This window comes from Episyrphus balteatus, chromosome 2, assembly GCF_945859705.1.
Source record: "Episyrphus balteatus chromosome 2, idEpiBalt1.1, whole genome shotgun sequence".
NCBI classification, from domain to species: domain Eukaryota; kingdom Metazoa; phylum Arthropoda; class Insecta; order Diptera; family Syrphidae; genus Episyrphus; species Episyrphus balteatus.
In genome coordinates, this window is record NC_079135.1 from 7,360,565 (window position 1) to 7,388,305 (window position 27,741).

Consider the following 27,741-nt stretch of genomic DNA (forward strand, 5'->3'; position numbering starts at 1 on the left):
TAATGTCGAAATTCCACTTTTATATATGTACTTAAATAAATTGTTTGGAACTCATATATGTAGGTGTCAAACTATTACAGTAGCGAGCAAAAAAAAATGCAAACGAAAGAGGTTTAAAGAGTTTTGAACAAGAACTAAGTTACCAAATTTGGTATATTGAAACTGTTTTATTTTCATTAAACAGAGTCAATTTGTGGAATATTTTACTCCAAAACCATTATTTTGTCAAAAGTCTACCTAAATATGCGTTTTTAGACGAGCAAAAAAATGCAAATGTTTTTATTGTTTGCATTTTTTTTTTTTTGCTCGCTACTGTATGTTCTTTGTTGTTTTCTAGGGTCAAGTCTATTATTGGTCCTTAATATTCATTGCCTTTTTTTAAGGCGATCATTTTTGTTGTCATTCCGTTTTCAAAATTTTGTTATGGAATTACCTTACAAAAAAATTCCCTTAAAATATGAGCTCTTAAAGTTAATATTTAGTTCTCACCCGCCGCGTGTGAAGATTTCCCATTATTTTTTATATTTATATAATTCAGCGGCATTTTATGCAAATTACTCCAAGAGAAGATAACAAATATTTGAAGGCAATAAAATGTAGTTCTCCCAGGTTGTTCTTTATATTCAGATTCAAACAAATAAAATTCCATTTTTTAAAACAAATTTTTGTGTTAATTGTTTTTTTTTTTTTTTTTTTATTTAATTTCTCTTCTTTGTTTTGTCATCTTTTATTACATTTTAATTCATTGTCACTTATGAATGAACTCACAATTGAGGTAATTAATTACATGTTTTTTTTTTATGTATGTTAATTTTTTTTTTCTAAGTTCTAAATGTTCATTTTATATTTTTAATATATATTGCTTATTTGCTGGTTATATTTTTAAATTTTTAGTTTTTTAATTTAACTTTATTATGATTTTTTTTTATTAAGTATTAACAATTTATAATCGATTGCATGTGATATGATATTTTTTTTTATTTTTTTTCGAAGTGTATATGGTGTTTGATTTGCAGTTTCTTCATCTATTTTGTAAAAAAAGAACAAATAACAAGCATTTTATAACTGTTGATGAATTATGTGTGAGTTCTAAGAAGAAAAATTATTTAAATTTATATAAATAAAACTTTACATAAGAAAATATGGAAAAATTAAATCTTCTTCCTTATGTGCACTTGGTTTATTAATGTTTATTTGTATGTGTGTGGTTGACAAAAAAATAATTAAAAAAAACAATTTCGTTTTGGCTTCTATATTCACAAGAAAGTAATACAAAAATATACAATTTATACTTCTAGTAATATTTTTATTTTATTTTTTTAATTTTCATTTTTTGCATTTGTTAATATTTTTTTAATTAAATTCTTATTTATAAAAAAAAAAATACAAGCATTCAAATTGAAAATACAACTTAATTGTAAATAAAAAAAATCCTACTTCTATATTTTTAAATATTATATATTTACATTTACATATAAATCATAATATTTCTTTTTTATTTTATTTCTCTTGAATATTTTTTAAATAAAAATACGACTTGAGCGAGGACACATGTTTTTTTAATATAATAAAAAAATAAAGTCTAAATAATATGTAGAGAAAATAACAGGGTCAAAAAAGGTGGAATATTTGAGCAAGGAACTTTTTTTAGCGAAGAACTTTTGAATAATAAATTGAGCTTGACAGCTAATAACAACGTTAGTTACGTGTAAATATAGAAATACTGCTATGAAACAAAATCTTTTAACGAACTTCTTAATGATTTGACATATTTGGGATTCGTTAAGTTTTTGACAGTCGAACAGTTTAAACAATTTTCATCAATTAAGTCATTCTGTACCTTAAAATTTATATTTTAGGTAAAAATATCTGTGAAAGGTTGGGTTAGATTTCTTTCGTTAAGTTAGATTCTCATCTTTTATTTTGTTTATTTTTTTTTTTTTCTTCTTTAAAACTATTTAGGTATTTCTAATTATCATAAATAACTTACTGATGCATGAAAAACGTAAAAAAATATATAATATTATGTTTGAATTGATGAAACAATACAAAACTTAACGAAACATAAAATATCAATTTTTAGCAGCACAATGGTTATTGGCAGAGGAAATACATAAATGAAAATGATTTTTTTGAATTCTAAAGAGAGAGAGAGATACATATATAATATTTTTTTAAAAACTTAACGAAGAACTAATTTTACGTACATTATAAAAAAAAACTTAAACATCTCGCATTTTATGACTCGATAATAATATTAATTAATTAATTAATAGTAAAAATAATTTATAAAATTTACTTTCGCTCTGGAATGGACGCTTCGTTATCAGAGTTCTTATTCTTCTTGCGATTGCGTCGTGCTTCGATGAATTTCCTTTGCATTTCTGGTGATAATCTTGAAATGCGTTCGGCATATTTTCGAATTTTCTCTTTGCGTTCTTCTTTCTTTTCTTCTTCCAGCTTTTTAGTTTCACTATCGAGTTTTTCTTTAAGTTTTTCCACCTTCTTTCTGCGTAGTTCTTCTTTTCGTTCAATTTCTAATCTCTCTGCTTCTTCTTTTCGTTTTTTCTCTTCAATATCACTCTGTAATTCTTGTTCGTGCATTAATCGATCTTTTTCTTCTTGTTGCCTTAATTCTTCTTCGAGACGTTTCTCTTCGACCAGTTGAGCTGCTAAAGCTTCTTCACGGCGACGAATTTCTTCTTCACGAGCTTTCTGGGCAGCTATACGCTTAAGATTCTCTTCTTCCAGACGAGCCAGCTCTTTTTCTTGTCGTTTTCGTTCAATTTCCATTCGCTGAAGTTCCAGTCGTTTTTCGTCTTCTTCTTGCAGACGTTTGAGTTCTTCTTGACGGGTGGCTTCCTCCTGCTCTGCACGACGACGATTTTCCTCAGCTACTTTTTTCTCTTCCTCCAATTTTCGCTCGCGTTCAGTTTGTTGTTCCTTAAGTCTCTCTTCGTATTCCAATTGTAGACGATTTTGTTCATGGAGACGTTCTTTGCGAACACGTTCCTCTTCTTCTTCACGTTTTTCCTTTAATATTTTCTCCTCTGCCTCTTGGCGTTCTTGTTCTTTTTTGGAATTTTCTAGTTGAGATTGTAATTTTTGGCGTTCGGCTAAGGCTGCCTCTTCATCTTCCTTAAACTGTTTCTCTTCTTCGGCTTGTTTCAATTTCAATTGATCAATTGCGACTTGTTCTAGCTTCTTTCTCTCTTCTTCTAGCTTCTTACGTTCCTCTTCTTGTTTCTTCAGTTCCTCTTCTTGCTCCTTCTTCTTACGTTCTTCCTCCTGTTGCTTAGCCTGTAGACGCATCTGTTTACGGCGACGATGTTCGGCACGTTTGCGTTCTCGCTCTTGTCGGCGTTTTTCTTCGTTAAGTTTATCAAACTTGGTTTTAACTCGTTTGCCGCCTTGTGGTGTTGTTCTGGGTCTTGTCTGATCGACAGTTTCGTTATCGCTTGATGGGGCGTTCGTAGGGTTTCGAGGTCGCTTGGTCGTTGTGTCCATATAAGCCTGGGCAGCCTGCACATTACCATTGTCAATAGCCATATCGGCAGGTATAAAGTCCATTGTTAGTGGAAACATGGTAGCTGGAAGAGAATTGCGATAGCTCACGTCTCCATTGATATCGTTTGTAAAGTAATTGGGAATGAACTTGACGTTGATATCGTTGCTGGAGGTTTCCTTTGGTGGCACGTGGGGTCGTCGACGTTGCTTGATTGGTTGAGATGAACGTCTCGGAGGCATTGGGTAGTTCTCTCCACTGTCAATTGGTTTTACTCTTCGATTAGTTCTGGAATTATAAAGAGAAGTAATAATATGTAATTTTTTTTCTCTTTCAGGTAGAATCAGTAGATTTAGCTTTGAATCTGTTGGATGAGAGCATAGTTCGAGGAAATAAAATCAAAGTACAACGTGCCAAATTTCAAATGCGTGGTGAATATAATCCGTCTTTGAAGCCAAAGCGGAAAAAGAAGGATAAAGAGAAGCTGATCAAAATGAAAGAGAAGTTAGTAGCGAGAGACATTTTTTAACGAAACTCTTTTGGTAACTATTTTCGTTATATTTTTTTCAGACTATTTGACTGGCGCCCGGAAAAAATGAGAGGAGAACGATCGAAGCATGAGCGAACGGTTATCATAAAGAACTTATTCACCCCAGAGCTATTCGACAATGAAGTGCAATTGATAATTGAATATCAAAATGATTTAAGAGAAGAATGTTCGAAATGTGGTACTGTTAGGAAAGTTGTGATATATGATGTAAGTTAAGAATTTATTCTTCTTTCTGCCAAAAATAACCTTTTTATTACAACTTTTCCAGAGACATGCCGAAGGCGTTGCACAAGTCAATATGGCTGATCCTGAAGAAGCTGATTTGGTTATTCAAATGATGAATGGGCGGTTTTTTGGTCAAAGAAAGCTAATAGCTGAGACTTGGGATGGAAAAACAAAATACAAGTGAGTTTAGTTTGAGTACTGGAGAAGCAAATTTAACGAAATATTTTTTTATTTATTAGGGTTGCTGAAACGGAAGAAGAAATTCAAGCAAGAATCAACAAGTGGGATAAGTACTTAGAAAAGGGTGGAGTCAAGGAGGAAGAAGAAAATGATGAAGACGATGATGAGATTTCTAATGAAGCAATTAAGAATAAAAGTGATGGAAAAGAACAATTGAAAGTTGTACCAATTGCGTGAAATATTGAACTTGTATCTGAGATAAAAAAAAAAACTAAAATAAAATGAAAAGTAATATTTAACGAAAACTCAGTTTTTTATAATTATTATCAGTTTAATAAGATTATAAGAATAAGATTTAAAATGAAATGGGACAAAAGGGTAGGGATAAGCATTAGATCTTTCATGATGTTTCAGCTAAATAAGTACTTTGGAAAGAAGTGCATTAGATTTTTCATGTTAACGAAGAAATTTTAAAGTTAGAAGTGTTGAGAAAATAACTAGAAAACCTTCGGAAACATAGTCACAATTAGAATCAACGATGGATAGGTTTGGATTCGATGCTGATGTCAGTAGTTTTTCACAGTTACCCAGGCCTAGTTCAAAAATTACAAATCTATTCTTTTTTTTGATTTTCGAAAAAAAAAAATTCAAGGTTAATCTCTTGCATTTTAAAAAATTTCTTCCAAATCCATTTTAGACATTAAAAGAAAGTAAATTTGTTCTAAGCAGGCTATAGGTCTTTTTGCTATAATTTCGTAAACGTTTCGCGCGGGTTAATAGCAAATCATCAAATAAAGACTGCCTGCTCAAAAAAAAATTATTTTATCCAAAAAGGTCACGAAAATAGGAACATCATAAGAAAGTTTCTTTGAGGTCCAGTTGCTGAGTTATTTGCTTTGCAATCGTAATGTTTTGTTTTACATTCGGAAGCAGAAATCTTTGGATCAAAGTCTCAAATATGTTTTGGTTTAAAGGTGTCACAGTGAAGAGACGACGACGTTATAAGAAAACGTGCGGTAGAATTTTTTTTAAAAACATCAATCCAAACAATAAACAGTTCCAAGTTTTATAGAAACACGCCGAAAATAATTTGTATGGTGTGAATTGCTGTTTTCCAAAAATTTTAAAAGTTTCCAAAGTTTAGTTGGATGGAAAAATATTAAAATTTGAATTTAACAAAACAGGGTTTTTCAGAGCAAAGTTTTTTGTTTCAAAAAACAAGAAGTGTCAAAACTTCTATCACAACACGTTTTTGAGAAATTCATGTTAGAAAATCAGAAATTTCGATTTTTAACAGTTGTTTTTGAATTTATGTCTTAGGCCGAAGTTATTTTAATTTAAGTTTAAATAGTTTCTAAAAGAAATAAATTGTTCCTTTTAAATCTTTTAAAGATTTCTATTTGTCTTTCAGAAATCTAAAGTTGAATACAACTTGTTTGGTATAATATCTTATGTTCATTTGCGTTTAATAGAAAATCTCGAAAAGTTCTTTATCGATTACTTTCAAATTTTGAAAAATTTCCATTTGCATTCTCGAAAGTTTTTACAATCAGCCCTATTCTGCTATTCGATTCACATGAATCGAAAGATTTAATTCATTAACCACGTCGAATTGTCTTCGATAAACTTATGTCTTTCGATAAGTAATACGTTGATTCTGCTTGTTTTAGTAATCCTTAAACACAATTTTTTTGTGAAAATTTAATTTTAGCCGCCATTTAAACGCATGTTATTTAAGACTTTCACGTGAATCGAATAGCAGAATAGGGCTGATTGTTTCAAACAACAAAAAAAATATATTTTTCTAACTAGCAATTTTTTAATTTAACTATCTGACCAGCCACGTTTTGACTCGTCGCGCGTCGCCGATACAAGAAATTACGGTAATGCAAACAGAATGTTATTCAAAAATTTGAAAGTGATCAGTAAAGAACTTTTCGAGATTTGCTATTAAACGCAAATGGCCGGGCTTAATTTTGGATTCAAGCTCAGAACGTCCAAATCCTTTAGAAAAGTATAACTTGCTGTAACAGAAAAAAAGTTTAATTTTATTGACCCAATGTTATCTAACTTTTTATGACAGCTGACCAATCAGGAGAAAAGAGTTCCTAAAGTTAAGTACTAAATGTAAAATTCTGTCTACTAGGATTGATTCAGTTAAGAACAATCTAGCGGTTAAATTTAACAAAATAGAATTTTTAAAATTAAACGAAAAAGCAAGAAGAGCTTTTTGTCTTTTTCGGTTGTAAAAATGCTTCCCTTCTACTAGATTTATTTTTTCGTCAAACTTAAAAAAAAAACTCATGCATTTCCAAAGCTTTAAAAATAGATCCTTTACTCACCTCTTTCCATCTTTTGTTTTAGTATCAATAACTTCCATTTCCACTTCATTGGCCATTTGATTTGGATAAGTTTGATTCCAACGATCGTAGACTTTGAAGCGATTCTTTTCGCTAACTTTTGGCATTTTGTGTTGGCATATGTAACGATGCTTGTCAACGCATGAACGTGCCGACCATCTATAAGTTTTATCAAAAATAAAAGAAAAAACAAACTATTAATTCAACTATCATTCTCCTTTGAAATGTTAAAAAAAAAATTAATTTGCTGAACGATGAATGAATATTAATAATATATAAAAAGCCAGTGGTATTTATGTTTTGTTGCGTGCAGACAGTGTGACAAGTGTTTTTCAAAATCTACTTGCATTATGCTTTGTACATTTACATGTATTTTTTTAAATAGGTAGGTAGGTCTATGAAAAGGGAAGTGACTTTCCCTTAGAGTGTCTATGTCTACTAGCTACGTTTTGATTTGATGGCCAAGAAGACCATCAACTTGCATTGAACTGTATTAAATTAGACATTTTGTGTCAATCAAAATAAAGGTGTGTTTGGAAGGAGAAAGAGTGTGAGATTCTTTATTAACAACCTTTTAAGTGCATATGAAATAGAAACTATTATAGTGTAGTAGAACATACAAGAAAAAGGGTGTCAGTAGTGTGACAGGTACAATAAATCTGCATATATTTACAAACCTGTGTGTTGTTTTTGACGTTTTCAGTGGGATACCGCAGGGTTCCACTTTAACGTTTATACTTTTTACTTTTCTTTTTTTTTCTTTTCTGGTGTATGTATGTGTTTGTTTGTTTATGTATAATGGAATATAGATGAATTAGATTTGACAAGTCACATTGGCTTACCTGTATTTCAAAGATGGATTAAGCACGGCACAATGATATTCCAGATTTTGTCTGCTCCTGCAAAAAATGCTCATAAGAAACTATTCGAAATGTTTAACTTACTATTTTTATTAGTTTTGAGTAAAAAAAAAAGTTTGAAAATAAACATTACTCGGGATCCAGTCGGCTAAAAGCATCGTAGCTTAAATTCTTGCCACTAATACTCCATTGCCAAGTATTTATGTGCCAATCGAATGTTGCACCAATCCAGATTTCATCAGTATCTACAAAGGAAGTTATAAATAAGAATCATGTTTAGAGGTCATGAAAAGACTATTGCTAACCATGATCCATTCGCTGAAAGAAAGCCCTCAGCTTTCGATCTGATTTATTATTTGGCTCTGCTAATTTACTGTTTTTATCCTTGCACTGGAAATGAGCCTCAAGCCAATTGGCTGGTTGATCTGAGATTGCGTAACATTCGGAACCGATTCGTTGAAATTTTGGCGGACACATCGCATACATGCGGCGTTTTATGCGAATGTATTCTTGTGATTGAATTACAGTGAATACTGGAAAACAAAATGGAAATATTTTTAAAATTAATATTTGGAACTCTAACAACATTAGTCAGTTCAGGTTTCAAAGATCTAAGAAGCCTCAATTGATATGTTATATAAAAAAAGGTTACTTACACACTGTTAATGTGACTAAAGTTACTGCCGCTGTGAATAAACCCATTTTGAAATTTTTGCGATTTCAATAATTTTTCTTTTTTTTTTAATGTGCGGAAAATTGCCCTCTAGTGTATTTATATTTTTATGCTGGCTCGATTCTTTTTTGGAATCGATGTTGCTATCTGTAGTTTTGTCGGATTGACAAAATTAATTTAGAAAAATTTGCGGGTGCCGCAGTGTGATAGACTAGCTGAGTCCATGGCAGGCGGGATAAATAATCTGCAAGTAAAAGAGAAAGAAAGTTGTTATAAATTTGTATTAATTTATTTTAAATGTTTTAGAATTATAGTTTTCTTCATTTTAAGCGAGTTAATGGAAAAATGTACAGAATGTACGCAATTATGTAGTTTTTGTTTAAATTAATTTTTTATTTTGCAGTAAATTTCACTATGTACGTAAATATGAAGAAAAGGTTCAAGAAAAAATTTCGTGGATTTTTTACAAGAATATTTAATTAGTTCATTTACTAATGTACTCATACAAGAATATGTAATGAGTTCATGTACTCATCACATCGGTTTTTTTTTAATAGGGTTATATGTGATGAGTACAAACAAACGTACTCTGTACGAACAACATTTATTTCTGAGTACAGATTTTTCAGTAGATATTCAGCAATGACTTTTATGTACTAATTATAAAGTTTTTATGCACTTAGTGCAGACATATTTTTAGTGTTTACTCAGTAAAGGTTTTTATGAAATCGGACTGAATACATAAAATCATATGTATTCATTTCAGGCAGCATGACTAAACTTCATTTTTTTTTCTGTAAATCAACAGATTTTTACTTGCGATATAGGATTTTAAAAAAAAATCGAACTCGAGATAACAATTTTACATGACATTACGATGATGGAGAATGCCAAAAAAGTGGGTCCGGCAATTCTGTCTGTCTGTCCGTCTGTCTGTCTGTCTGTGTGTACCTCGAGCTACCACATAAACTAATAATAGAGGACAAATTGAAATTTTTTTTTTAGGACCAAAACTAACGGTACCTTTGATATAACGGAAATAGAGAAGTTAATTTTTTTCAAAAACGGTTCTAACGATTTTGACTAAAATTTTTGTGTATTTTTGGAAATAAAAAAAATAATTTTTGAACCGTTATTAACGGTACCTGCCATAGAATGGTTTTTTGATTTATGAATTTCTCGTAAACGACAAAGCATATTTCGACCAAAATTTTTGTACAGAAACGTTTAAACTATCGTTATTTAAAAAAAAATTTAAATTTTTCAAAAAAACACATTTTTGAATTTTTAAAAAATATTTCAAAATTTTTTTTTCAAAAATCAATTTTTTTGGAAACGGGTTGGTAAAAAATTTTGAAATTCCGTTTTTATGTGTAAATTATTTATTTCTTAAAAATGGCATACCAACTTTTTTTTTGAAAAATGTTAGAAATTTCTCTAAATAACTCACGCAAATATTACTCAAATCATTCATAAGTATACTCAAAAGTTGCATCTAATGATTTTCTACTTGCACACAAAAATAATTCCAGATATTCCATTGACTTTGGCTGGTGAATGAGAATGTACCTATGTTTTTTGGCTCAAAAAGTCAACTTTTTTTTTTTTTTTCAAGATAAAAAGTTAAGTTAAAGTTAGAAGTAAAAATAGTTAACATTTACTCATACAAATTTTATTCAAGTTTGTCAATATTAAAAAAAATTTAAGCTATCTTGTGGTTAACAAAAGTTATTTATTATTAATTGTGAAAAAACGTGAGCGGGAGACTTGAACCATTTTTTTAGGATAGGAGAGACTTGACCATATGGCAATAACATGCTAATAATTAACTTTTTACTGAAATACCTAAAAAATAAGTTATTTATTCATTTTTGTTATGATTTTTATGAATTTTTTATGTTTCGTTTACTTTTTTATACTTTTTTACTTACTATGAAAGATATTTATGTGTTTTTGAGTTTTTTTAAAATTGTTTTTTTTTTTTTATTTATAATAAACATTAAAAAGAGTTTTTGTGTTCATTCAAAACACCTCAATATATTAAAAATTAGTTTTAACAAGATATGAACTGATTTTTTAAACTTTGTTTTTAAAATCATGTTTTTTTCTGTAGAAACAAGCATCGATGTGAACATAGCCTAAGAATTAACAAAAATTCTTCTCTTTCCACTGCGACTATTTATTTCCGTGGTTGCCATTCAATGTCAAAGTTAAGTTATCTCAATGTGACACATTAATCAATTGGCACATGGCAGTCGGTATTCTGTGTGTGTTTCTTATATAAAAGTCACTTTAATTAACGCTCACCAACATGTTTTTTTTTGCAAACTATTTAGATATGTTAATTTTGGCAAATCGAAGGTATTTAAAACTTCTTATCTGCGGGCCTTTTTGCATGTTGATCTTTTCAATCAAAGTCAAATGCTGATTACATGTCAAGCCAGTTAAGCTTAGTTAACAAATTGATAATTAAGCACGATACCTAACGAATTTAAAAAAAGATGAGAGTACTAAAGGTTGACAAGAATTAATATTAAGCTTGAAGATGTCGTTCTGCGATAGTTAAATGTGACCTTTTCAAATAAGGTCTTTGTACTTGTTGTAACTCATGATTTTGTTTACTAAAAAGATTTTTAATTTTGTTGTAATTTAAATTAATTAAAACTTTGTGCTCACAACAACATAACTTTTCCATTGGCTTGTGCAATTTTTTTTAAAAGCTTTTACGATTAAAAACACTCTTGTCAAACAAGTACTTTGTGTAGTTTTTTATTCAAATTGACAGATTGGAGGTATTGGTTTTTCTAAAAAAAAATAAAAACGTCATAATAAAAATAACAACCTTTTTAAAGTGACATTTGACAGGCAGTAAATCAATTTGAATGTTAGGTTGCTTTTAAAGTTGTTCTTTTGAAAGCGTGAATTAGTTCTTAATGTTAGCTTTGGTTTTTATCACGAACCTTTATATGTAGAAATTTGCAGTTGGGCGCCATTTTGCTTTTAACGGTTTTATTGAAAAAACATGCTCTTAGTTAAAAGATTGTGAAATGTGAATGGCTAAGCTTGTCAATTTTGTATTAAAAAAAATAAACAAGGTTTGATCTTGAATCGTGATCCCGTTTTGAAAGCTGATCATAAAGCCTTTTTAACTTCATTTTTCTAGTTCCACTTCTCAATGGTTTTTTTTCTTCACTTTTCATGTTTTTTTGTACCGTTAATAGCTTATCATTAAGCAATAAGCTCATAATGGTTAGCATTTAATTAGGAAAACTAATCAGATATGAATAACGACGCGTGGTTACAAGATACTGCCACTGCCTGCTCTGTGCGATCAGTGTCTTGTAAGCCAATAATGTAGTTAAAAGAAGTGGTCAAACACCCTGTTGTGGTGGTCGATTGGTATCTATCGCATAATTGATAGTAATTACGCGACTTTGAAGTTTCGAATTCAACGTCAAAATGTGACAAATAACTTGAAAACCATCGAGAGATAATGGGCTTTGGGTTACGCGCTGAATTAATAATTGCAATTCCTGTTTGGGTTTTTAAAAAAGAACTTTTATTTAAATGAACTTAGATAATAACCTAAACTACAATTTTAGAACCGGTTTGCTTGATGAGTATCTATGAACTGACCATATCATCCACTTGATGTCGATGGATGATTCAGCTGATGGTTGATGATCGATGATCCATGCTATACGTTCTCATTGGTATCATATTACCATGAGAACTGTTGAAGATGTTTATTTGACGGATGTCATATTTCCGGTAAATTTTAATAACACTTCAAGATGATTCATCTTGAATAGAATCGAAGTGTTAACTCCCCCCTTACTTCTATAGTGATCGTCCCGATCGCTCTTCTATAGCTTTTCTTGTTGCTGTTAAACATTTAATTGTTGCTTTCTTAAATGCTAAATTATTTTTCTTTTCTTCGTTTCTTTTATAAATTTTCAACATCTTAATAACTATTACAATACTAAATATTAATATTATATTTAAAGTTATTCCCCACAATATTGGGTGTTCTTTTATATCTTCAATATAAGGTTTAATTAGATCAATGTTTCTGAATTTTAATTTTTCATTTCTTGATTCTAAATATTTCAAAATATTAATTTCTAATGGTACATTCATTTTAAAATGTTTTACAATTTTTGTTTTTTTATTTTCATACATTTTAGAATTAATAGTTACATTATTTTTGAAATTAATGAGATATGTACCCTTATATATTTTCCTATTGATTGTGGTTTCTCCACTTACAAAAATTATACCATCTTTAATTATTTTAATGTCTGGATTCTTCTCCTTTATTTTATGACAGTTTGCTTTCTTGTTATTTAATAAATCTGTTAGACAATTAGTTTCATTACTTATTTTACAATACATATTGTTTAATTCTTGTTTACAATTTGCCATTTTATATTTTTCTTCGTACAATACAATTTGATTTGGGATTTGTAACTTGCCATCACCTATATTAATGCTTTCTACAATGAATTTAGTGTTTATTTCCTTAACAATCGGGTATTGAATGTATAACATGATTATTTCCTTATTTTGAATAATTTGAAAATCTGATGCATCTAAAACATCTGTAATTGAAACTGGCATTGTTTCTGTTTTTATTATTTTCTCTAAATCTTCTATATTTAAAATCACTGTATTTAAAATGCCATTTTTTCTTAAATTGATGGTATTGATAATGTCTCTTAAATCTTCAATTATAAATTTTAAAATTAGTTCGTCTTCTTTGTCAATGTTATTGTCCTCACTGGTCAGTTTTTCTATTGTTTTAAATAATATTGAATTTGTTTGGTACTGTTTGTTGTTAGATTCAATTAGTTCCTGTAGTTTTGTTTCTATCTTTATTTTGTCATCATGGTCTGGACTTCCTGATATCCATTTCCATAGAGTACCGATCTCATTTATTCCTCGTCTAAATCTATCTCTTATAATAAGTTGATTAATTAATTTGTCTGCAGTTTCAAGATTCGTCTTAATTAAACTGGTTACCCTAGCACCTTTACCTCTTATATCATTTAGTATATTTTTGTAATGTGTTAAATTTATTATGTGATAAACATCACCTCTTTCGTAGAATAATGCAGCAGGTCCGTCCTCTATAAGAATGTATTCCTCTGTACTATAGTTTGTTATTTGCACTTGCGCAAATGTCGTGGCTAGTAATGCCAAAAATACTAGTATGATACTGTTAGTCATCTGAAATAGAATTGGTGTTGAATTTGAATATATTATTTTTTCAAATTATCTTTGTGTATGATCCTATCCTTACTGTCTAGTATAACTCTTCCTCTATCTTCTTTTACTATTCTTTTTTTATACAAAGGTTTTACTTTCCCTTGCCTTCGTGTCGATTTTTCGTGTACTTTTTGTCCTGGTCTAAATTCTATTTCTGTCCTGTTTTTGTTAAAGTACGCAAGATCCTTATCTTGTTTTTCTTTTAATACATTTGTCAAACTAATATGTTTTTCAAAGTTATGAAACACGTCTATTGGTCGGAAGTTAGTCACTGAATGAATTGATTCATTATATTTTTTAACGACAAATGGCATTATTTCATTTGTTTCCGCATGGATATCTGTTTTCGTAATTCGTATAATTTCAGTCAATGTGCTGTGCACTCTTTCTATCATACCATTCGTTCTACTATGGTTTGGAGCTGTTCTCTCATGTTTGACGCCTAGTCTTTCTAATTCTAGTTGTGCTGATGGTGTGCAAAATGTCTTTTCATTATCAGTTACAAGTGTTTCAACTCTGCCAAATATTGGTATTGTTTCAATGAGTTTATCCTTAGCATCTATTTTACTTTCAATATGTCTTACTATGAGAAATTTTGAAAAAGAATCTATCATGGTTAAAAATTGATCATTGTCTATATAGTATATATCAGCATGTATTCGTTCCCCCCCTTTCTTTGGAATTGGAGCCTCTCCAATCCTATATCTAACTGGATGTCTATCATATTTGTTTTCTTTGCAAACAGAGCAATTTCTTGTTAGATCTAATAATTGTTTAAAGCATTCAGGCCAGTAATATTTTGTTGTAATCTGTTTGAAATTCTCTCTTGAATCACGATGCGCTCTATTATGTTCGTTTTTTAGAATAGTTATTTGTGTGTCTTTGTCAACAATGTCTTCTACTATATTTGTTACATATGCAAACTGAGTAGTGGGGTATTCACTTAATAACTTTGGTTTTAGTTTAAATAATAATTCCTCGCTGGAATGTATTGCATTAATGCCTTTCCTAATAATTTCTTTAAAATCACTAAATATATTTTCATCTTTATATATTACTGTGTGTCGCCAGTATCCTTTATGTACTTGTTCACTACTAATACTATTGTTATTTCCTTCTTTAATGATTAACTGATTCCTAAATCTATTAATTATACCTCCTAATCTTTTTATTTCTTCAACTGGACTACTTTGAGTACTATGTACTGTTGCAACGTCCGAGTCCATCATATTTAATTCTTGTCTGCTTAAAGCATCTGCTACTACATTCTCTCTACCTGGTTTGTATTTTATAATAGGAGAATATTCTTCTACAAATTCCCTCCATCGTTTCATTTTTGCGTTGGGGTTTTTATCTGACATAGCGAATGTTAATGGTTGGTGGTCCGTATATATATGGATGCCGCTTGTTCCATAGAGGTAGTTCCTCAAATTTTTCAAACTCCAAACAATTGCTAATAATTCTTTTTCATTTGTTGCATAGCCTTCTTCGGTTACACTTAATCCCCTACTTATGAAAGTTATTGGTTTGTTATTTTGACTAAGCACTGCACCTATGGCTGAGTTACTTGCATCAGTTGTTAATTCAAAACCTTCTTCAAAGTTTGGCTGGTTCAATATTATATTTTCTTCTAACTTGTCTTTTAAAATTTGGAATGCTCTTTTCCCCTCATTATCTAATTCTATCGGTATAAATTTACTTTTTGTGTTTGCGTCTTGGTCTCTTAAATACTTTGTTAATGGCTTGCTGATCATAGCGTAATTTCTTATGAATTTACGATAGTAACCGCTTAGTCCCAAAAAAGATCTTAACTGTCTTAATGTCTTAGGTTCTGGGTATTCCTTAATAGTTTTTACTTTCTTTGGATCCGTTTTAATACTGTTGTAGGAAACAACATATCCTAAAAATTCTACTTCCTGCATAAAATACTTGCTTTTTTCACTACTTATCTTCATGTTGGCTTCGCTTAATGCTTTAATTATGATTTCTATGTGTTCCAAGTGTTTTTCTTCCGATTCAGAAAATATGATCACATCGTCGATATATACGTGGCAAAATTTCCCTATGTAAGGTCTTAGAATATCATCCATAGCTCTTTGAAATAAAGAGGGTGCATTCTTCAACCCGAATGGCATACGAAGGAACTCGTATTTTCCATTGTTTACGCTAAAAGCTGTTTTTTCTCTGTCTTCCTTTTTCATCATTATTTGGTGGAAACCACTTTGTAAGTCTAGTGTCGTGAAGAATTTAGACTTTCCTAAATTGAACAAAATTACTGAAGTATCTGACATTGGATACTTGTCTGTCTTAGTGAATGAATTTAGCTTTTTGTAGTCTATGACTAATCTGTGTTTTTTGGATCCGTCTTCATTAGTACCTTTCTTATCAACTACCCACACTGGTGAATTATATGCAGATCTGCTTGGCGTTATTATATTATTTTCCAACATATTATTTATTTCATTGTTTACAAAATTGCTTACTGCTTGCGGATATGGATATGATTTTGACCATATTGGATCGTCTGTTGTAGTATCTATAGTCGCTACTATGTTCGTATTATATGGAAGATAATTCGGTTTTTCTGTAAAAATACCTTGAAAACGTTTTAAAATTGATTTCAATTTTTCTATATAGGTTTCATCTGTACTCATGCAGATTGCCAAATTGTTCAATAGTTCGTCATTGAATAATAAAGGTACTATGCCTTTTTCGTATTCTAATGTACCATCGACTATATTTATTTTGCCTTTAATTTTCCTGAGTGTTCTTATTCCTACAATTATATCATAATCTTTTAATTCTTTAATTTCGTAAAAAATATCCTTAATTCCTAACATATTTATCTCCTGATACTTGTTTATAATGCTTGTCCCATGGACGCTTCTGACCTTTGTAGTCCTTTCTAAATCTTTATTTTTGAATAAACCTGGTTTAACGTAACTATGTGTTGCACCTGTGTCAATTAAAATTGTAAATATACGGCCTGTCTTTGGATCTGTTCTTTTTATAAAAGGCAGGTCGTTCCTTATTCTAAAAAATTATCCCCTTCATCTAAATTATTTAATCTCGGTGTTTTTACCGGAATCTGTTCACTTCGTGGCCTATCGCGCTTGAAAGGGTTGTTATTGTTTCTTATTTCGTTATTAAAACGTTGGTCCCTATATGGATTGTTATGTAAATATCTGTTTTGATTGTAATAATTGTTATTTGTTTGGGGCTTAGGAGGATGGTAGTTTCCACTTGCTAAGTCCATTCTTTGCGGTGGTGGAACAAATTGATTATTCTGTCTCGGTATGAAATTCTGTCTGTTATTATTATTATTGTTATTATTTGTGTACCTTGGTATAGGTGGAAGCTGAAGTTGAGGTATTCCTCTATTATAATCCATTCTATGTGGATTTGGATTTATATCCCTTAATCTTTGATTCTGGTTTACCTCAATTTCTTGAGCTCTGGCCAACGCATTTGGCAGATCACCAGGATTAAGAGAGAATACGATGTTACTCATGGGTTGATTTAATCCCATTATGAACACTCTCAAAGCGTTCTCTCGGGCTACATTAATGAGCACATTAGTTTCGGCCGTTCTAGGCCCATAACTCATTATTGTTTTATTAGTTATTAATGTCAGTAACTGACTAACTTGATCATAGAACTGTTGCAAAGTTTGTTTCCCCTGCCTAGCACTCGATAGTTCGGTTTGTAACATGTGTACTGGTCTTTTATCTTCGTAAGTTAGGTCTAATCGTCCTATTATTGCATTGACATTCAATGGCGTACCATGAGATGTCAGCACGTCATTAGCTTTCCCTATTATTTTGTTTCTTAATATGTTAACTGCTGTAAAGTAACTTGAACTACCTTTACAACATTCATAAGCTTTCATGCAGTGGATTACTGATGTCCGCCAGCTAATATAGTTTTCCCCATCAAACTTTTGCAAACTTTTAACTAACTCTAAACTTTCTGTGGTTGTTATAAGTGGGTCTATTGTAACGTCCTCGTATGGTTCAATGTTATCAATGGGAGCTAATCTACCTAATAATTTCGTCAAGTCATCTATTTTCTTATCTAGTTTGTCCGTACTTTCGGCTACTGTCTGAGAAATCAACGTATGTATCTGATCCACTGTTAATGCCATATTGAGTTTTTTTGTTTTATAGATATTTATATAAAATTTAATTTTATAAATAAAGATTCTTAATAATAAGTATAGTAATTTTTTTTTTTAATTTCCTTAATTAATTAAATATTTTTTTTTTTAAATAAAAATTTTCTTACTATATAATTATTGTTGATTTGTTGATGTAGAGTTGAATCTCTGCTTAACACTGATCAATGATGACTTCGTAAAAATATTTGTTTATTCTTCACTTCCTGTCTTTCTTTATTATGAGTACTGAATATATTTTAAAAAATTTTTTTTTATTTTCTTTATTTCATTTATTTTGTTTTTGTCTTTCTTCTCTTTCACTCTGTTTGTCTTTATAATTGTTCAGTTTCACTTCACTGAATATATGTTTATAAAAAATATTTTATTTTTTTTGTTTTAATTATTTTTCTGATTTTCTACTTTATAAGTATACTTCTCATGATCTGTTGTAATTAAACTTTTTGCCTCTCAATGTTTTATGTTGAGTAGGACTACTGAGTTTTTAGATTTAGTACGCAAGTTAAAATTGTTGAAAATTTTTCTGCTGGATTTAAAATTAAAAAAAAAAACGTCACTGCTTGATTTTAAAATTAAAAATCGTCACTGCATTACAAAACTTATTTTGTTAATTAAAACTTATTTATTCACTTTAAAATTTCACACGCGGCTAGAGGATACTTTGTACTGTTCTCCCCTTTGGATGCACTATAGCTTAAAATTTTGAATAGTAAAATTTTTCGATGCTGGGTTTTAATAACCGTCACTGCACTCTTAGCAAAATTAAACTTCAATTAAAAACTATTCGCGTGTCCCTGCTCGGGCGCCAATTAATAATTGCAATTCCTGTTTGGGTTTTTAAAAAAGAACTTTTATTTAAATGAACTTAGATAATAACCTAAACTACAATTTTAGAACCGGTTTGCTTGATGAGTATCTATGAACTGACCATATCATCCACTTGATGTCGATGGATGATTCAGCTGATGGTTGATGATCGATGATCCATGCTATACGTTCTCATTGGTATCATATTACCATGAGAACTGTTGAAGATGTTTATTTGACGGATGTCATATTTCCGGTAAATTTTAATAACACTTCAAGATGATTCATCTTGAATAGAATCGAAGTGTTAACTCGCTGCAGTGCGTATGGAATTCCATTCTCCATACCCCATTCAAACTATCTCCATTTGTTTTTGCGTCTTGAATGGCCATACACCAAAGAGTGTGTATAGCATGCATGATAGCCGCCAAAACAAGTTTCTAAGGCTCTGTTCAGACTCGGAGTAGGCACTACTTTGATTTGGATCCGCATAGGCCGTGTTGTGTTGTGTGGTGTGTTTTATTTTGTGGTGTGTTGTAGACCACATGTCTGCACAAAAAGATCACTATCGGTGGCACTCAGTCACTCAATCAGAATTCAAGTGCACCGCGCATGGTGTATAGAAAGAGACTCTCCATACATTCAAACACGAGTAAAAGATCAATGCGATAAACTTAAGAAATCTATTTGTTTATTTTATGTGTCGACGATTGACTGTCGTCTGTCCAAGTCAATTTACATGAAAGGTATTTTTTAATTGGCCTAAAGTGTGCTTTGGTGCAGAATTAATTGCATTGTTTTTGTATTTGATGGTAAATCAATAATATGTAGAACTCGTAGGCAAGGGACAGTGCAATTGATATTACAGGGTTTTCAGTTCGAAACGATCGTTACGATTGATATATTTGCATTCAATTGATCGAATACATTTACCTTCTCTGAGGGGGAATTTTTATGCTAAAAGATTTGTTTTATTTTTTATGGTTTATTATTATGACCCACGGTTTTAGTTGAAGGTTGAAATCAGAGATATTAATTGAGAAAAAAGTTGATGGGTAAACAATTAATATAAGTTGACATAAGTTAAAAATACTTTGTAGCTGAATATTACTTTGTAATGAGAGTGTGGGAAGTTTTTTTCTTATAAGAGATTTTTTTTTTTTTGTTAGATAGTAGCAGGTGTCATGTTGTGTGATTGTCCACAAAAAATACTATCAACGCCTTATGTGGCATATTTTTTTAGGTAAAAAAGTTCACTATAAAAAGGTATGTTTTAGGATTTATTTTTTAAGTTATAATTTTGTATGTGTTTGTATCAAAGTTCTTGAGACCAATTTACCCTATAATAACACCTACATACATATACAAAATATATTAACTCACAGTAATTTATTTGTAGAGTTCAGACTTTAAGTTAGAACTTTTGATACCCTTTTTGAATACAAAAGCGTAAAAATAAATTCTTTTTACGAGTCTATTTTATCGTAAGAGGTCTCAAAAGCTGCGTATTGAAGAGAAGACTCTGAAAGTATACTTACATTTTAATTTCGAGATAACTTTTGGGCCTCTGACAGCGATTAGGGTAAAAGCGGATGAGATGGCATACCTTTTTTGCTTTTGGCATATTTTTCAAAGTCAACCACATTTCACATTTCTAACAATGCAAAAATCTTCTATATTCAATATCCAACATATTAATTGTTTTACAGAATTTTATATTTTTAATCACAACAAAAACATTACTGTTAAAAAAAGAGCCAAGTTCCCCTATGTTGAAGTTATGCTAGCACAAAAAGTACTGAAATGTAAAAGTGTACCAAGTTCTAAAGCTTGGCTTTAAATTTGTATAAATAAAATGTCGATTGTTCTCTTGACAATTTTTTTTTTAAATTACCGATTTTTAAAGCTATTTGAAAAGTTGCCAAGTAAACAATCAACATTTTATGTATACAAATTTAAAGCCAAGCTTTAGAACTTGGTACACTTTTACATTTCAGTACTTTTTGTGCTAGCATAACTTCAACATAGGGAAACTTGGCTCTTTTTTTAACAGTAATGTTTTTGTTGTGATTTCACTACTTTTTGCAAGGTATTGCTCAGAGAAAATGGGCGGTTACCACTACCCTTGTCTAAAATTGTCAAATTTTAAATTGTTTCTTTTGTATAAACTACCAGGTCTACCATTCTACCAAATTTTAATGTTCTACGAAAGTTAGAAATGCTCTAAAATATTTAATGAGAATTCAGCGGAAATAGGCAGTTGCCACGCCCCCCTGGCTAAAATTCTCAGATTAAAAATGTTTTCCTTTGTATAAACTACCAGCTCTACCATTCTACCAAATTTCAAGATAATCAGAAGTGCTCTATAATATTTGATGAAAATTTAGCGGAAATAGCCGATTGCCACGCCCCCTAGCTGAAATTCTCAAATTTTAAATTTGTTAATTTGTATAAACAACCAGCTCTAACATTTTACCAAATTTCAAGATTCTACGATAATCAGAAGTGCTCTATAATATTTTATGAAAATTCAGCGGAAATGGGCGGATGCCACGCCCCCTGAATTGAAAATCTCAAGTTTTCGATTTTTTCCTTTGTATACACCACAAGTCCTATCACCGTGTAAAATTTCAAGTTTCTACGATATCGGGAAGTTCTCCATAATTTTGATGATCTGTCAGTGAATAAGTGAGTCAGTGAGTCAGTTACGGTTTTTGCGATTTTTAAAGCCCTATATCTCAGAAACTACTCATCGTAGGAGGCTGAAATTTTGCGAGGTGTTTGATTTTGACCAGCTCAACAAATGTAGCGAGTTTGAAATTTCTAGCATCTTTGGTGTGGAAGTTAGAGGGGGGTCGAAAATGGCCTGAGTTGTTTCCTGTAAATAAGGGTGTAGTGCCAAAGTTGCAAGAGAACTTGGCTGGGCACTACCGTGCCCCTTGATTTATATTTTTAAATTAATACAGCATAAAAGTTAAAAAAAAAAAAAAACCTATAGGGTGTGTGAAATGGCGTACCCTGGTAGGTGAGATGGTGCATGAGTTTGTTTTAGGTTTCTATTGCCACATTCATTGCACAGATGGTTTAACAATGTGCAGGAGTCAAGAAACAATGCATGCCATATAATAGATTGCAATTAGTCGTCTTTTTTTTATAAAAATGTTGGAGTAAAAAGTTGGATTAAATATGAAGCTAGCTATTTAGTTTTTGCCTGTTTTTTTTAGTTGAAAGAATGTTTAGATAGATACTAATTATGTAAATGTAAAGCAATAAATGTACAAGATATTTAAAGTGCGCCATCTCACCCGCTTTTACCCTATATAAATACCCTATTTTTATCCTTTAAAGACTTTTAAAGTCCGAAAAGTTATGTTCAAATTAAAAAGGAGGATCATAAAAGCTACTCGTTAATACCTAACTTTTAATACCTCTTTCAATTAAAGAGAAGAAAAACAAAAATCATCATAAAATGACGGAACAATCTAGTGGTAATTGGAATTCTTAAGTGAAAGCATTTTTGTTGGAAGATTTTAATGACATAAAACAAGAAAATATTAGGGGTATTCACGATCCGGTGCAACGAAAAGGTATAAAATTGCTAAATTGCATTTACTTACTACTACAACTACAACAAACAAATTTTTCACCATTGTATTTTATTTTTCAATAGGGTTAGGGTATAAAGTGTAAAAGTTATAGGGTATAAAGTGTAAAGTGTATAAGGTGTAAAAAAAATTGTAGTCTGTATATTTGGCTGTTTAAGTTAAGGAATCGTGAATACCCCTATTATTTGTGGAAATATAATTGTTTCAAAAATAGGATGGTTAAGTCTTTTTACCAATTTTGTTCAAACATTTTTATTTTTTATGAGTTTCTAAAAAAAAGCACGTATACACCATGTTGTCCCAACTCTGGTAAAAATGTTAAAAATCCTTGTAAAAGTGCACAATATAAATTCTTTTAATTTTATTTTTACTTTTTGATTAGACAATACTTATTGGAACATTTTTTTGATAACAAACCTAAATTCTTGAATTCACATTAGTGTCAAAAGAAAAATTACGTGTGAACTACATAATTAAAAATTTATTTTGTTTTTATTATTAAATCACCACCGTGTTCACCTTCCAAATTCCCTAAATCATTTAGCTGTTCCTGAAAAAATTCTCAGAAATCAACCTACAAAAAATGTTTTAAATATGATGACGAAGGTTATATGTTGCCTCTCTTAACAACTATAAATTACAAAGCCATCTCGTCACTGTAAAGTTTTTTTTTTGTATATAGAAAATATTTTCATTTCTATTGAAAACAAAAAATCTAAAAAAAAAAAATGCAAATAAATTTATTTCCACATCAATTATATTGTACCGCTGTCAACCTTAACCCAGACAGCTTATAGTATTATAAGCCCCAAAGTAAGTCCCTTTTCCAAATAAAATTCATTCATTCATTTAAATTTATCTATAATACTCTCGCTCTCGTACCAAGAAATAACAACAAGAATAGAATTATTTATTACCTAATTTCTGGAACAAAATCAAAATCTCTTTTAGCCAGCAGCCAAGTTGCTTCTTTTTTTTTTTTTTTTTTGCTTCCATAGTCATAGCGCATAACAAAATAGCAACACGAGCGTGTATTTTAATTTACTACTAGCCAAAGTCTTCTGTCGCCACCATCATCCACACAGAAGCCGGCCAGCCAGGCAGAGTAGCATCGTCTCTGCGCTTAAATTAGTTTGGAACAATAAATTTTAAAATCATTCTCTGTTGTAGTAGAGTGTCGGTCGTCTCTCTCACAATCTATACCGAAATAGCACACAGAATTATTATAAATTCAAGGTGAATCCATTACACCACTCAACTGGAAGAGCTAAGTTGCCATCGAATGGTTGACACACAATATCCAGCTGGAGGATTCCCAAAACAAAAAAAACTGAACTGTCATTTATCTGGGAATTCAAAATTAAATATCCATCGTCATTGACTAATCCGCAAGTTTATTTACGAATTACGACGCCCAACGACGCCACGCCAAAATGATGACGATGATGCCACCATGTCCCTGACCTTAGTTCAGCTGAATTCGATTGATCTAAAAACTGCCTACAACAAACATTGGGCACTCCAGCCAGAGTGCAGCTCGAGTGGATGCCAATTGCATTGGTCATACTAAATAAACCTCAGAGATGCAGCTAAAGATTTATCTGCGGTTTATTTCGAGGAAGACACATTTACAACAAATTTCTTCATGCTTACAAATACTCGATAGTTGAACACTTGTCATTCTTCAAAGTTGGCAGGATCTATGTATGTCTCTCAGACTGAGCGTCAGCCTCCAATATCTGAGTCATACAGAAAATGCTGCTCCATGGTCATAAATTATGTCTCAAGTACCTGTCAGTTGGCGGAGGAGGAGGGTGGTGATGCACATTCGCCTTTAAATAGTCTTCCCCCATCGTTTAGTGCATCGGAAAATTATTATTCCAGAAATATACATAAATATGGATTGGGTAAAAGGAGGATTTATCTCACAAAGATAACTTGTAGTAGAGGAGGCATCAAGTTGATGGCTCATTTACTTAATTAGAGCTAAGGATATTTAATTTGATGTTAAATGTATAATATACACACCCGATATTTGTATGTATTAATGGACCGACAACGACTATAACGATGACGATAAGGACTTTTGGATCTTTGGAGGAGGAAATTGAATCGACGCCGTGGAAGGTTGAAATGGAAGAAGATGCTCTTAGACGTCATCATCATGGCACACGATTATATTGTGGGCGTGTTTTAGTTGGATCAAAACAATAATTATGCAAATCGTTTATGTTTTTTTTTGTTGATTTTGTTGACTGTTGGATGTTGATTTCCAATTATCGCCATTCTGGTATACACTCTCTCATTAAGGTGTTAAGTGGAATTTTCAATTAAGAAAGCTTTTAGAAATTATTTGTCTTTGATATGACATTTCTTGAACGAAATGATATTTAAATTGAATTTTGAATGGAAACAGGATTTGAATGACGACGTCAATGAAATTCAGTCAGGTATAACAGCAGATAAGAACAATAATTTTATTAGAATTAAAAGGTGTTATTTTTAGAATTTAATTAACTTTTGGGTGAATTATGAAAACTATAGCTTCTTTTATAAGCTGTATGAAGTGTTCACTAATTTAATTTATGAGTGTGCAATAAAAAGATTTGCAAAGTAAGAGATTGATCACGTTGGGAAAATCTCTATGTAGCATTGAGTTGAACCAAGGAGAAAGTCCTGTAGTAATACGTTAGAATTATTCCTATCTATACGTTTGAGTCAATCAATAAGTAGAACCAATCGACTAAAGAAAAATGAATTGCTAAGCCATTACTCAAGTTTGGTAACCATACGTAAATTCCAGAAATATTATATTTTTATATTTGGATGTATCAAGAAAATAATGCTAATTTGTATTTGGATCTTACGACACTACAAACAACACCAAATTTGCATTAAATTCATTCATTTCGGGACACTGTGGTGTATACGTAACCTTTTTTTGTGTGCAAAATCTTAAACGGTTTGTTCAAAATTTCTATCGATATACAAATAATCTAAGGAGTTGCATTTACTATCTTTTGGTAATCTTTTAAAAGGTGGGTCGTTAAAAATTTTACAGCAAAGGTGTAAAACTCACAGAACCAGACTAATAACTGTAACTTTTTAATGAATAAAGCGGAACTTCGATATTTAAATTTTTTGTTGTGATCAATTTCTGTGTTAATATGTTTACATCAATATTCATGCTCTTTAAGGTTTTTGTTGGTTTTCGGTAAAAAAAAAAACTAAACTTTTGATTTAAGCGAATTTTTTGCATTTACATATTTGTAAAGTTTACCTTAATTGTATGTAATGTTTAAAAACCTCATTCTAGAAGGTATTTCGAACCCAAGCTATGAAAATCAATATTAAAAAATGTTTTTTCAGTATTATCGTGTCAAAAACATCACAACTAAGAAATAAATAATAAATAGCAAAACTAATGTGTTATTCTCATGTTACATGTAAGTAGCATACACTGCCTATGACCACCAAAAAAGTCGGACAACTGAGAAAATAACTTTTTATGGAACAATAATGTATGCTTCTTCTTCTAAAACAAAAAACAAAACACTTTCTGGATTAACATTTTTTATATCTTTTTTTTTTTAAATTATCACCATTTATAAAAAAATTAAAAAAAAAAAAAAAAATTTCAGTCCCTTTTTCGATACAAAAAATTAAATGTATGATATTTGACTAACTTTTTGTAATAATCCAGTAAAAAGGCATTATTATCTTTCAATTAAGCCATCGAAACCTAAAAAATTATTTAATGGAATATTTTTCACGAATTTTTGAAAATATGTTACATGAGAGTAACGCTGGGTCCGAAACTGTTAAATAAAAAAATTATTTAAAGGAGACAATAATAAAAGTAAGCCAAAAGCCGATTAATTTATGATTTTATATCTTTAGAACCACTATTCCGATTGACAATAAGAATATGTGCTGATTTTTAAGTTTAAAGCCATTATATTATATTATGCAACAAAAAAAAAATGTTGGAGAGGTTTTTTTTAAAAATATTTGTTTTTTTATAAAAATTTTCAACATTAAAGAAAAAAAAACTGGTATACCATTTAAATAAAATAATCAATCGCTATTATAAAGATTGAAAAACAGACTTAAAATTTTTTTTATCGAAATAAGTGCTTTTCAAAAATTTTATTTGCATAAATTAATTTGAAGATTACTAAAAAACTAAATCGTTTACGAGTAAGTCAGAAACAAAGAAAACGGTTCAAAAAATATTTTGTTTTATATCAAAAGTACGACGATAACACAGGTCAACACGAAATTTGTGCTTGGGTTATGACTATGAAATTATGATAGATATATTGATACTCATCTGGAAAACATTTTTCTTTTTTTTTTAATTTGCTTTTGAAGTCAGCAGAGCAATTTCCAGTATTCAAGAAAATCTGTCTTTTACAAAAATTGTCGAACGTAATTTTGGCAAAAACTCGAGAACGTCTTAACCGATTTGGCTGATTTTTGTTTTGTTTTCTTCATTTTAATGCTGTTTTCATATTCATATTCAGAAAATTAGAAGAAAAATGAAAAATTAAATCGAAATTTTCGTTTTGTTCGAATTTTTGTCAAATGGGAGCTTGAGGCATTATTTGATACCTTCTATTTTCAATATTTATGGTAAATGTAATTCACTCTGATGGTACTTTTAATCTACAAAAATAACTGTATCCAAACTGTAGCCAAACTAATTCATATTGAAATTCTTTATTTATTGAAAAGTTAAATTAATTTGTTTGCATAGTATTTTTATTATTTTGTTGCATATACAGGGTGTCTAGAAAGTAATGAATCAAACGAAACTTAAGATCTCTCAGAATTTGGTAGCTTGTTCAGCCCAAATCCTTACAGTTTTCGACTAAATATGCAGTTCTTGTGAAATTTCCCTACTTTGCAAAAGTATTTTGCTTCCTCTGCCCATACTTGATTTTTGTTTTTTACAATTCTTTCAATAAAACATTGCTTAACAATAAGAAACAATTAATTAATAAAAATATTTTTTATTTCATTCGCCATTTTCCTGCAAATTAATTAACAGTTTCAAGTTTCGTAAAAACTCAATTTCTTACTTTTATTTCAGAGCAACAAGACGAAAAAAATTTGTATTGTGTGACTCTGGATTATTGTTTTTAAAACTCATCCCATTATTGCAGTTTTTAAAAAATTATAAATTTTCCAAAGTTGAAGTTAGATCAAAAAATATTACAGTTTGAACTCCAAAAACAGGGTTTTTCAGAGCAAAAAACCCTTATATTCAGCATAACTTTTTTCTTATAATTTAAGTCGAATAAAGTGCTTTAGCAAAAATGTAGATCTTTCAATTATCTACATTTTATACCTTTACAGTTTTTTTGTACAATGCACGGTTCTTGCACTGTAGCTCATAAAACTCGAGTTAGACTCACAGGGTATGAAAATTGTATTTTTGCTCCCAACACTACAAAAGCAAATCTTAGGAGGGGAAAGGGTGATTATCTATTGTTTTGGTTTACCATGAACCCAAAAGTAATTGCTACAAA

At 30.4% G+C, this 27,741-nt stretch overlaps 2 protein-coding genes across 3 annotated transcripts in view; one reads left to right on the top strand and one right to left on the bottom strand.

Moving 5' to 3' along the window:
* The window catches only part of LOC129912777 (uncharacterized), a 32,840-nt gene extending 28,087 nt beyond the window's left edge, over positions 1 to 4,753 (top strand). Inside the window, exons 4-7 of the mRNA XM_055991188.1 lie at positions 3,843 to 4,009; positions 4,076 to 4,262; positions 4,324 to 4,460; positions 4,520 to 4,753. Of these exons, the coding sequence (XP_055847163.1) occupies positions 3,843 to 4,009; positions 4,076 to 4,262; positions 4,324 to 4,460; positions 4,520 to 4,697 (669 nt within the window). The 3' untranslated portion in view covers positions 4,698 to 4,753. The remainder of the gene's footprint in view (positions 1 to 3,842; positions 4,010 to 4,075; positions 4,263 to 4,323; positions 4,461 to 4,519) is intronic.
* Positions 1,421 to 27,741, bottom strand: part of LOC129912778 (trichohyalin) — a 117,145-nt gene continuing 90,824 nt past the window's right edge. The window contains exons 3-8 of one of the 2 annotated variants that reach the window (XM_055991190.1): positions 8,337 to 8,597; positions 7,986 to 8,213; positions 7,814 to 7,925; positions 7,663 to 7,713; positions 6,803 to 6,979; positions 1,421 to 3,793 (exon numbers count right to left, since the gene is read on the bottom strand). In XM_055991190.1, coding sequence (XP_055847165.1) covers positions 2,296 to 3,793; positions 6,803 to 6,979; positions 7,663 to 7,713; positions 7,814 to 7,925; positions 7,986 to 8,213; positions 8,337 to 8,382 — 2,112 coding nt within the window. In that variant the 5' untranslated portion in view covers positions 8,383 to 8,597 and the 3' untranslated portion in view covers positions 1,421 to 2,295. Of the gene's footprint in view, positions 3,794 to 6,802; positions 6,980 to 7,662; positions 7,720 to 7,813; positions 7,926 to 7,985; positions 8,214 to 8,336; positions 8,598 to 27,741 lie in introns of both variants that reach the window. The other variant, XM_055991189.1, reaches the window with a different exon arrangement.